This window comes from Poecilia formosa, unplaced genomic scaffold (assembly GCF_000485575.1).
Source record: "Poecilia formosa unplaced genomic scaffold, Poecilia_formosa-5.1.2 Scaffold105, whole genome shotgun sequence".
NCBI classification, from domain to species: domain Eukaryota; kingdom Metazoa; phylum Chordata; class Actinopteri; order Cyprinodontiformes; family Poeciliidae; genus Poecilia; species Poecilia formosa.
The window spans coordinates 52,441-64,012 of record NW_006800044.1 but is presented as its reverse complement, the minus strand read 5'-3'; the positions used below and the strand labels follow the sequence as shown (position 1 = coordinate 64,012).

General features: G+C 37.0%; 3 protein-coding genes and 1 long non-coding RNA gene across 6 annotated transcripts; 1 reads left to right on the top strand and 3 right to left on the bottom strand.

The window, feature by feature from the left end:
• Window positions 1–2,728: 2,728 nt before the first annotated feature.
• On the bottom strand, window positions 2,729–5,811 carry LOC103143079 (casein kinase II subunit beta-like). Its single transcript, XM_007559479.1, has 7 exons — window positions 5,701–5,811; window positions 5,335–5,410; window positions 3,760–3,862; window positions 3,557–3,672; window positions 3,393–3,468; window positions 3,116–3,305; window positions 2,729–3,004 (listed from the first exon to the last, which is right to left on the bottom strand). Exons 2-7 carry the CDS (start codon window positions 5,404–5,406, stop codon window positions 2,914–2,916), a joined length of 648 nt encoding a protein of 215 aa, XP_007559541.1. The 5' UTR covers window positions 5,407–5,410; window positions 5,701–5,811; the 3' UTR covers window positions 2,729–2,913.
• A 275-nt stretch (window positions 5,812–6,086) lies between these two features.
• On the bottom strand, window positions 6,087–7,813 carry LOC103143078 (allograft inflammatory factor 1-like). Its single transcript, XM_007559478.2, has 6 exons — window positions 7,573–7,813; window positions 7,368–7,429; window positions 7,218–7,284; window positions 7,088–7,129; window positions 6,772–6,937; window positions 6,087–6,273 (listed from the first exon to the last, which is right to left on the bottom strand). Exons 1-6 carry the CDS (start codon window positions 7,589–7,591, stop codon window positions 6,186–6,188), a joined length of 444 nt encoding a protein of 147 aa, XP_007559540.1. The 5' UTR covers window positions 7,592–7,813; the 3' UTR covers window positions 6,087–6,185.
• Window positions 7,814–8,266: 453 nt separating this feature from the next.
• On the top strand, window positions 8,267–10,429 carry LOC103143076 (uncharacterized). 3 transcript variants are annotated; one of them, XM_016675017.1, is made up of 8 exons: window positions 8,267–8,543; window positions 8,685–9,023; window positions 9,120–9,395; window positions 9,495–9,548; window positions 9,641–9,796; window positions 10,014–10,070; window positions 10,212–10,274; window positions 10,359–10,429. In XM_016675017.1, exons 1-8 carry the CDS (start codon window positions 8,477–8,479, stop codon window positions 10,367–10,369), a joined length of 1,023 nt encoding a protein of 340 aa, XP_016530503.1. In that variant the 5' UTR covers window positions 8,267–8,476; the 3' UTR covers window positions 10,370–10,429. The 3 variants fall into 3 exon arrangements, with proteins under 3 accessions (XP_016530503.1, XP_007559538.1, XP_007559539.1); XM_007559476.2 differs by having other exon boundaries at window positions 9,489–9,548; XM_007559477.2 differs by having other exon boundaries at window positions 8,271–8,543; window positions 9,492–9,548.
• A 317-nt stretch (window positions 10,430–10,746) lies between these two features.
• On the bottom strand, window positions 10,747–11,566 carry LOC103143073 (uncharacterized). Its single transcript, XR_476746.2, has 4 exons — window positions 11,360–11,566; window positions 11,161–11,277; window positions 11,055–11,080; window positions 10,747–10,957 (listed from the first exon to the last, which is right to left on the bottom strand). It is a non-coding gene; the product is annotated as an uncharacterized LOC103143073 (long non-coding RNA).
• Window positions 11,567–11,572: the final 6 nt, after the last annotated feature.

Here is an 11,572-nt window from a genome sequence, read left to right as displayed (position 1 = left end):
AAAAGAACTCATTAAAAGCTACGGGAAGCGACTAGAGCCTGAGGCTGTTATTTTTGCAAAAGGAGGAGCTACTAAATATTAATGTCACTTTTCTGTTGGGGTGTCGATACTTTTGCACCTGTCAAATTTTGTGTTAATGCGTACTGCACATTTTTCTTTTTAGTCCAATAGACCTCATTTCAATACTGAAACATTACTGTGTCCATAAGTTATTGGTTGTATCAAACTGAAATAGCTTTTGCAAACATCCAAATATTTAGAGATAAAAATAAATAAGATTAATAGGGGTGCCCAAACTTTTTCATATGACTGTATCAATATATATATCTGCAACAACCTGGTTAAGTAAGCAAGCCCACCCCTAAACTAAAGCTTTGTTGAAAGTTCTCTGAATCAAGACAAAACAGGACTGCAGAAGTTGGGTTGATCGACGAGATGCACTGCGGACCTCCCGAGGTGCGTTCCTATTTAGTCTGGACATTATTGAGATTGGTGACATGTCAAAAACACCCACTAACAACTTCTTGTAGCTCCTTCACTGTTACTTTCAGTCTTCCAAATCCATTTTTTTCTCATCAGCTTTAGGGAAATGTCCAGTTTTAACAAGCCAGGTTGTTGACTGTCTTTTTAGTGTCGTATATAAAATTCTGTGGATTTTCTTGAGTTCACTAGTGTTCATGGTCATCCAAACAGGTCATTTCAGATGTTTTTGTTATGTTTTTCTCCAATAGTTTTTCTTTTGTTTTTCTCTTGAATTGTACAGGATAAATGTCAAATTGTGTGCAGATTCATCAGGAAAAAACCTGGCAAATTTACCAGTGGTGTGTAAACTATTCAGCCACTTTATTTGGTCAATGAGATGTTTTTCTCGCTTTGGTCTGCTTATCTCAGGTTTTGATGTTCTATGTAAGACTACAGACCTCCTTATGATTGTATAAGGGATTGTCATCAATGTATATCCATCTGTGTTGTAAATGTACATTCATGTTCAGTCAAGCGAGGTCAATGAAAATGAAAACTTGTCTGTCACTATTACCACACATGTAAGAGATGAAGGCAGCTGCCCGAGTATACGTGGCTTTTTTTTTCTCTCTCACAGGCGCACAGGTTGTCTTTTTTTATGTTCTGCTATACAGTAATTTATTTGTAAAGTCGGAACCGTTTCATGTGATTTTGATGTACTGTGGTGTTTTAATGAGCTTCAAAGCTTCAGGTAGAGATGTCAATATATTACTTTCATTATCAAACAAGTTTGTAAAGCCTTTTTAACCACATAGTTTTGAGTAGATTTGCACTCGCTTGCTGTTTTCCTGTGCTTTTTCTATAGAAAGGAATGCTTGACTAACTTTTAGAGAACCTGCTTACTAACATGTTCCTTTTTGTCCTAAAGTCCAAACAGGATCTGTTCTTATCATAGCTTCATGCATTTTAGAAAAAAAAAAAAACACCCACAATCTTCTTCAGGATGAAAAAGTAGTATTCCATTTTAAGTAAAAGTAGATTTTAGACAAAAACTATTGTTTCTTTGTGAATTCTCCCTGTCTTTTTATGAGGAAAAAAATGAATAAAATATGCATTTACTTGCATTTGTGTTGGGCTGTTTGTGTGAACTGTAACTATCTACATAGACAATAATCAAGTTTCTTTGTGTCCTTACCGAAATATGTAAAACCTACTACCACCATCTTATATATCCTCAGTATTTTGTTTAATAACTATGACCAAGTATTGTTCTCATTTGTCCTGATCAATAACCCTAATTAGTGTTTTGAAACTTTACATTAGTAGTCCATGACTTCCTGCTTCCCTGTGGCAAATGACTCATTTTAAGCCACTCCTTAAAATGGGAAAGATGAGAGGACATGCCATTTACATAAAAGCATTGGTCTCAAGTCAGGAAACAGACAGTTGCTTCTCTTTTGCTAATTTTTATAGTCAGAGCAATCATTACATAGTTTAAAATAACTGGAACAAGCCAGGCTGCACATAGGGTTAAGATGTTTGGTCACAATGCACAGTGAAGCCGTAAGCGAGGCACCAAAACTACCATTTGACTCATGTACCAGCAATTGCTGCCTTCTACTTGAATTTTAATTGGAACTGTCTGCAGTGATCAAATTTGAGCCATTTAGCAAAATACCAGGAAAACCACCACATGCCCACAGTTATGGAAACAGTGGGCCCTTTCCAAAGGCCCTGCGTGTGCTGTTCATTCTCAAAGGAATCTGTGGAGTGTGCTAAAAGGATAGAAGAGCATCCAGAACTATGTAGAGATTGCTGAGCCGAGTGCTCAGATTGTTCCCTGAATGTTACAACCTCATTAATTAGGGTTAAAATATTTGTACTTTTTTTTTAGTGTAACTGTTACTGTAATAATTTTAACAATGATTAAAACTTCTATGTGTGACAATTGTACAGGAAACTGCATCAGGTTCTGTGTCTATAACAATCAAGACAGTTGGTACTAAAAGTAGCATGCATGGGACCATACAATTTAGTTCCTTACATGTGTAGTCCTATTTATGTTTCCTATTAATGTACCGCAACTATGGCAAAAAGCTTTACAAAACATCTAAATACTGCTTAAACAAAATCTTTGTATATTTCCAAATTGTTTTTCACAACTTTAGCAAATTCACTTCAAATCAGTGGAGAACTATCAAAGGGGTATAGAGGATTATCCCTTTATAAACAAAAATCCCCAAGACTATAAACCAATCCACACAAATTGAACTTTGCAAAAGTGTATTTATTGTTATATTCCCCAAATTAGAACAAATGACTGAGTTTAAAAGTACAAACAAAGACTAATTTAGGCAGCTGCAAAGCTTTTTTTATTGGGAATATATGCTTCACTGCTTCAAACAAGTCCAATGATAATGTTTGAGTCCATTGTCATCGCAGAGTTGGATTCTAGCGAATTGTCTTTGCCGGGCTTTTGAAACTTGATGCGGCCTGAAGCTGGAGTTGGTAGGCCATTGGGTGAATTTTGAAACCATATAGCCTGAAAAAGAAAAACAACAAAGAAATTAGCTTCTGGTTCATACAACAAACACCCCATTCCTACTTTTTAAAACACACCGTTAAATATAAATCTTTACAAACGTGAACGAACCTTGGTACAAACTGGTTGGCTGGTCGTTTTGGTCGATACTCTGGGTTCACCATGAACAACATGTGAGGAAATCCCGTGCCGAAGTAGGCTCCATCTGTGTGATGATGTCTGGAGGATTTAGGAGTGTACACATCCATACACTTAGGGCAGTAAAGCTTCACCATTGCCTCTCCTGGGATATCTGACAAGCCTAGATGAGTCGAGTCAGAAAGCAAACAGTAAGGAAAGACTTAATGACCAAGTGTGGGAGAAAATGTCTAGAAAGAGTCCACCTCACCAATAGGAAGCATTGGCTGATTCTCGCAGTATACTCTGGGACAATAGCCAAAGTCCCCTTGCTGGTATTTTTCCAACTAAAGAGAGAAACAAAAATTAAAGATGGCTGCTGATGATTGATTTGGAGAGCCAGTGAGACTCGCAAGTCATTATGCACTGCGGTACCATTTGTGCGATGCCTCTGTTTGTGAGAATGTATCGTGCATGTATAAGACCATAGAGCATCTCAGCTGCCTGCTCAATCAAATCGCTCTGATTCTGGTTATCTTCAGTTTCCTCATCTGTTAAAGAAAAGTCACGCAGGAAGTTAAAAAACTATAATTTTTCTTCCTTTTAATCCAAAGTCAACACCTCTCTAATAACCTCACCAGGCTCCAGGTCGAGAATCAAATCCAAAGCCTGACGGTAATGAGGGACCTGCTCATTCAGTCCTGTCAGGTTGAACTTGTCCTGAATGTAGTCTTCATCAACCTGTGCAGAGTACATTCAGTGAATAGGTACTGTTGCTGCAGTCGGAAAAATACCACACACTGATGTGAAAGCATTAGAGAAGCGTCTAACAGGATTATTCAGCTGCTGCCAGGGCAGAAAATAAAGAGTTATAATTAGAAATTGGATTGTACAAGTGCACATGTGCAAGTCTAACCAGTGATTAACTGGATGGATGCTGAGAACAAACAATTCCTAGAAAAATGAATTCTGTTTTTTTTTTTTTTGTTTTGTTTTTTGAACACACATGATCTCTGACCGGTTTGTTTGGTATAAGCCACCATGTTCTCCGGTAGAGAACACAGTGTTTGCAAAAGTACTTGAAAAGGATTTCTGCTTTCTGCCAAATATATTTGCATTTTACAGTCAACCACGTTTGGAACAATTATAGAATCTTTTCAGTTACGTCTCTACCAGCATTGCAGATCTAGAGTAAACTTTCAGCATTGGTTTTTGAGTCTTATGAGGAGTTATTTAGGGATTTTGACCATATTCTGAGCACACACGAATATACTCAGAGCTAAATCTAGCTATTGCTTTTCTGGTTGTAGTTGTAGTTTTAGGGTCTTGTCTTGTTGGAAGTTAAAACCTTTGCTCATATTCTTCCTTGGTGTCCCCAGTATTCCTGAGCTTTGTTCCTGTTAAAGAAAAGCAGCCTCATAGAATGATTAAACTGCTAGTGATTTTCTTCACTGCCATTATTCAGTCTGTCCTCTCCACATTCACCACTGTGTGATTTGTCTCAGCCACAAAACAGGACAAACAATCAGACCCATAGAGAGGGTCATTACAGCTTCTATACATTTCAAGTCGGCGCCATTTGCAAAATCCAGTTGCCACAGAGAGTTTCTTTATCCAGGCTCTGATGAACACAATAAACATCTTCCCTAGATTTATTTTCTGTGTACATATCTACACTATTGCAACCAGTGCATACACATATATTGTATCTCTCTACTTACTATATCTTTTAGGTTACCTGTTACTTGTTAACACAGACGCTGTAGCCAGAAGAAGAAGCTAATAAAACACTTCCTTAAAAGTCATTTCTGGTATCTACTTAAAAGGAATGCTAACTGAGCCAAAAGATCGTGACTACGTATTGTTTGAACCACTACAGGTGTCTTTCGCATGCACAGAACATTCCCCCCCAACGTACTATTTGGAGATTTACCCCCAGAATTTCAGCTAATAAAAGGCTGTCCACTCTCTCAATTTGTAACCTAGATATGTGAAACTGGCAACATTTAGAAGTCAACGCTTAGTAAAACCGGTTTTGTTTTTAACGTAACACTCTTGGAAATGTGTCAGAACTACATGTTTTAAGACCCAACAGTTTCCGACCCCAAAAGCCTCTCAGTTGAGGAACAAATGTAAACAGACTGGATTCCTTTATAAATGAGCTCCTACTTTTGATTCTTTGATCATATTTTCAAAGTAAAGGTGGAACTTGCCTCGCAGAACAGCTCGTTTCCTCTGAGTCCACAGAACCAGGATATCCAGGACACCTCCTCCGAACTGCTCATCCTCCTGACAAACAGTAGAGCTCTTTAGATCCACACCAGTCGGCTACCCAGAAGCTTTCATTAAAACAAACTTAAAAATGAGCCATTCTAACGTGATACGCCGTCACATATCGGATATATGCTCCGATATAGTTTACGTTCACCGCAACTTACGTTAGCTCTTCATATACACGCTACCTGGCTAGCTATTGTGTTGCTATGTAGCTTAGGGTGATTAATTCGGTAAGTATTTCTGTCAAAAGTATTTTCACATGAGAGTTTATTAAATTACAACATAAATGTAGCTTCGCTTACCCGTTTAAATGTGCCTTATAATATATTAATATGCAGGCTTTGCTAGCTTTTCCTCTCTTCCGCGATGACCAACTTCCGGTGTCTTAGGTTTTCAAATTAATAGTCTAATTATAATGTGTTGACAGGAAATAGAAACATTTAACGAATTATAACTCGTTGAATTTAAACAAACACCGACACTGTTTTTTTTTCTTCCACTTTTTAATAAAATAACAATTCCAATACACCGGATGTAACAAAAAAAATGACATTGACGCCCATATTTCTCAGGTAAATTTAAAAAAGTCCCAACAGTTATAAGTCACTTTAGCATTAGGCAATATAATTTTCATTTTATTATCAAACTTATGCAACAACACTCCATCCTTTTAAAAGAATTACAAAAATTTCAGTCAAATTTCCCACTGTTTTACATCTTGGTTGGGCCAGAAGGACTCTAAAAAAAAAAAGAAAAAAAGAAAACATATCCTGATGTAATGAAGACTTCAGGGAAGGTCTGAAAAGGTTTTGCGTGAAGGTGGACCAACATCCTTCTGCTCCTGCTCCTTTCCCATTCCTTCGAACATTAGAATCCTTAGCAGCAGAAGAAGAAACACTTATTACTTCAAATTTTCAATCATACTCTTTGTACTTTCTGAAGTTCCTTTAGTGAGATGCCAGAAAAAGTGCTGTGAAAGTGAAAACTGTCATTCACTCTGTATTTTTCACACACTTATGGAAACACGAAAAACATGGTTGGTGATAGTGTGAAAACTAAAGAAATCCACTTTTAACTTAAAGTGTTTTGGTTAGGGGTAAAAGTTAGCAGTAGTTGACAGTTTAAAACAAAAGCCAGGCAATCATATACAGCCTTCTTTTAAAGCATTGTGTTTGTGCAATGGATTTCTTTACTCAGAGCTTACATGAAAATCTACCAGCCCATTCCTAGTCTCATTACATAGCAAAACACAAAACCATTTAAATATTTTTTATTTCAAAGACATACATTCATCAACATACTCAAAAGCTCTAATATGAATCGATCTAAAATCAGACACCCTTTCGGTTTCATGTTAACCTAAATATACTCACAGCTTCAGAATTGCATTTCGCTTCCCCAGCATCATATTCAGGAAGTCGTGGTAGCTGATTGTGTCCTTCGATGGGCCTCCAGCTACCTCTGACATCATCTTTTTCAGCTCTAAGTGAGTTTTGGCCAGTCCAAGTTTTTCCAGCATACGTTTTAACCCCATCATATCTGGAATATTGTTTGTGTATATATAAGAAATTAATTTGACAAGTTTAAGTGACCTGTGAAAACGCTGTTAAAAATGAGTGAGTGAGCAAGTTGAAATTTCTCACGTTAGCTAAAAATACTTTTGATACGTAGAAGTTTGATAGTCTTTACCTATGTCTCCTTTGTCGTTGAGATCAAACTCCATGTATTTCTCTAAAAGAAAGACATTGAAGTGTTTTACAGAACATTATACCAGAAATTTAAATGCAAATAAAGACATTTATTTCTCTAAGTAACTCACTTTTGAACATTTCAAGCTTTGTTGCCAGATCTTCCTCCTCTGCATACTTTTCATCGGAGAGAAACGCCTGAAAAGGGGATCAGTTCATTTGTTTGGTCGCACCATGAAGCTAAATTACTCTACCCAAATATGACAGTTATTCTAACTCACCTCATTTATGGAGTTAAGTTTTTCCTCCTGCTGAGACTTAAGAAGCCCATAAGCTTTACCTCCTGTTAAAAACAAAACGGTGATCAAACAAATCATTTTCTGAATTCTGAGAAGAAAAACAAACCATATCAATTTCAAATTTCAAGCTTTTTTCAATTGAATTGGCTTTAAAAATATAAGCTTTAGCAGAGAAATGCGAGCTTACCTTGAGCATTGTTATCCATCTGTGTGAACGGTACTGGGAAACTGTAAAACAGTGACTGTTTTTAATCGCTGTGGCTGTAAATTGTATCTGAAGAGGAAGTGAGGTCTGGGTGAAGTTCCTGCATTACATTTAAGGCAGCAGAGAGCTAAGGTCAACTGGGTGATGCAAAAAAATATTCCCATTTACCCCATCTTTTCAGCATGCAGGGTCTGAAAACTTGTGCCATTCGGTTCTTTTTCATGTTACTGCAGTGTACTGCCCACAACGCGCTCACTGTTATGTTTCACTTCTGTACAATGCGATGAATGAGCTTACATGTTTTCACTGTTTTCAGGAAGCAATACTGTTGAAACATGGGAGATTGTTGTTAGTCAGCGAAGAGACAACTCAGTTACCTGAAATGAAGGCATAAGCCAAGAAATTTAGAGTTTGTGCAGTTAATCTCAATACTTTACTAATACACGGCATTAGAAAGATCAAATATCCTTAAATTTTTACTGAATCAATTTATTTGAAATGTAGGCTGGAACATGACATTTCTCTACTAAAAGTATTTTTTTTATCCAGCATAATTTTTCTGAAACTGAACATGGTTTTGTAATTAGCATTATACAATAATCTTGAAAAACAATCCTGCAAGGATAAACCGGGATAGACATTAGATGGAAGGATGGATGATGTTATAGTTTATTCAGTCACATTCTACAAGTCAATCACCATGTCGCAGTGATGTTTTATTTTTGCCAAACGATGGCGCTCTTGCTCAATTGAAAATAGGAAAACTGTCCTATATTCATTGTACTTCAGTTTCAAGATGACACTTCACAGGAACTGAGAATATCCTATCTTAAAACTAAAGGTACAAAAGCTAATCCTCACATGACCTTGATGCATTTGTCAGAAAATGGCTCACTTGTATTTTCAGGTTTGTCTTTTAGTGTTTGTATTAAAAGTTCCTCCCAAATGCAGAGGTGAGTTTCTTGTTGGTCTTTTTTATTGGATTAAATCAGCCAATATTGTATTTTAATATATATTTTATGTCTTTTTTTTTGTAGATTTACACATTTTAGTAATTCACTACATACAGTAATTTTTTATCTTTCCTGTCTCAGCAACTTCATTAAAATCTTACTCTGTGAGTGCTGAGTTTGTGTCAGCTATTAAAGATCAAGACGTGGCTCTGTCATGTCTAAACTTCAACATCACGGATCCAAGGATTTGCTATAGAATCAGACTGACGAAGAAAACAAATGCCAAGGAACCGTCAGTTATATTTGAGTACCCAAAGAAATACCAGGATGCCAAACGTGTGAATTTGGAAGCAAACATGAAAGGACAAACGTGTGTTTTTTTGAAAACCTTGCAACAAACAGATGGAGGGACGTACGATTTAGAAATTTGGAAAGGATGGGACAGAATTAATGTCACACAAATAACATTACAAGTGAAAGGTAGGATCTTCATTTTTTTATTTTTTTTTTTTTTATTTTAACGATTCATTTATATAATCTGCATGGTAGGTCACATGCTTCTTTATGATTTTTTAGACTGCTGGATTCTTAAGCCAGAGGTGGCAAAGCCTGGTCAGAAAGTGAGTCTTAACTGTTCAGTGGATGCAGAAATGGCCCCTTCAAATGTCACATGGGTGAAGAAGAAAGGGAGCAACTCTGTTCCTGTTAATTTGACAAGGGTTGAAATCAAGGGTATATCCCTGACAATCAAGTCTGTGTCTGCCAGTGATGACGGGTGGTACAAGTGTGATTATGTACTCGGGCAAAGTCATCGCTGCTCAGAGATCAATCTACATCTTCAGGGTCACCAAGGTCTGATCTTAAACAGATCTCTTCAGTATTAGATCCAGTAATGTTGTCTATTAGATAACTGTTACTATTCCTTTGCTTTTTTGTTTGATTAAGCAGAAGACGTGTCCGCGACTACCATGAGTACAACATCTGCATTTACAGAAACTCGCCAAGGTGTATTTTCTGCTTAATTTTCCACATACACTATAACAGTGGTCTCTTTGTATTGAGGTGTTGAAATGGCTTCATCTTTATGTCGTTGCCAGCCTCTCCTTACATTGCTTCGGAGACCAACAGGGCAGAAAAAAGTGGTGGAACCTCGACTCTGGTTGTAGTCCTGACCATTACCACGATTTTCACACTTGCAGCACTAACAGGAGTGCTTATTTACAGGAGATATAAAACTCAGAGGAACTCTGCAGGTGGGCTCTCTGTTTCTCTCTCTGTTTTGTAAGGTTTTAAGGTTTTATGGTTGATTTCTATTGCACAGCACTTTATGACTTTATGTCTGTGAAAAGCGCTTTATAAATAAACTTTACTTACTCTGGTTCTCTCTCTCTCTGTTCCTCTATATGTGTGTGTATATATATATATATATATAATTATTTGCCTTTTCCCTTTTCTTCTCTTGTGAACCAGTCTGCTTTACAGACTCTGCAGATATTTATGAGAATGTCAGTCTTCCATGTTCACCAGGTGAGAGTAAAATTATGGTCTTGGTGCCACTTTTTTTTAAATCAGATATCTAAACTGCACCTCATTATTTGTATTTTCTTGTCTTAAAATTATAGAGTAATTTTCCACCTTTTAAATGAGAAATGTTTGTGTAACACACAGATGCTACAAATCGAATCAACAGCTTGTATGCGTTCCCAGAGGAGAATGTAGAAGGACTCACCTGTAAGTATATGGCAATGATAACTCTAATCAATATTTGTATTGAGTATTCATGCAAATATTCCAATATTCCCATTTTTGTTGCAGTTCAAATCTAGAAATTTTCTGGCCACTCGAGGAAAACACTGAAGATCTTTCTCTGTTCCCTCAAAAAATAAAAAAAATAAAAATAAGACCAACCTGCCTGGCACCAAGAAACATGCCACCTTCAGCATCACAGCATCACTTAAATCCTTTTTTCCCCCCATTGGTTTGACCTTCAGCATTTTGTTATCACCATGTCTAAATGCCTAAATGTGGTGAGCTGCTACAATGTAATTAGCTGATTCCTTATTTGTGCTAACACCACTGGACAGAAGTGCCTAACAAAGTTTCCAGTCAGTTTATTTCAAATGATCTATATTTTTCAAGTGCAATGTTTGCTACATTGTTGTCTTTCAACAGGCTTTATTTCATCCAAAGTGCGCATGTGATTTTCTCTTGTGTATTTTATTTTGCAAATCATGTTTATTGTGTTGGCAAATAAAACTATTTCAGCATTTAAGTAAAGACAGAGCAGTGTTTATTTTACTTTAGTTCACAGGTTGCAATAAATTGTAGAAACCATCATCAGTGGTGGCAACTTCTCTATTTAGCGGTCCCGGTTGCTGTACTTCCTCATCCTGAACGACATCATAAACATGATTCTGGTAGAAACAACCAGAATGACATTAGCATACTGGGATATATCAGACCGACACAAATCAAATGGAAATGTTGATATATATACTTATTTCTTTTTACCATTGAGATGCTTGACAGTTCATCAGCTGCAGAAAGAGAGAAGACATCAGTTGTGACTTTTGGTACATGATCAAAAAGTGAAAGTTTAGGTGACGGGTTCCTCTACCAGATTCAGGACTCAAATCCTTGTTGCGGTTCCTCTTCCAGTGAATAAAAACTCCTCCTGCTGCTGCACATAATAAAACTCCAAGAAGGAGACCTAACCATGCCAGGCTCTGCGGAGCTGAAGAGAATGTAGTCTTATTTCTTTTTTCTTTGTGCTCAAACAAGATTGCATTAACAGAAAAGTAACCCTGCATACGTACATTTATCAGGGCTCAAAGTTTTCGATGCCCTCAGTGAACCTTCTCTGTACACAGAGCAGGTTATTGCATCAGAGCTAACTGGCCAAACCGGGAGAAGAAGCTCATTGATCAATGTGTTGTTGACATGAAATAATCTGCCTTGCCAACGCTCTTGGTTCCTTCCTGACCAAGTTAAGTTGAAGTTTTCTTCACATGTTTCAGCACAAGTAAGCA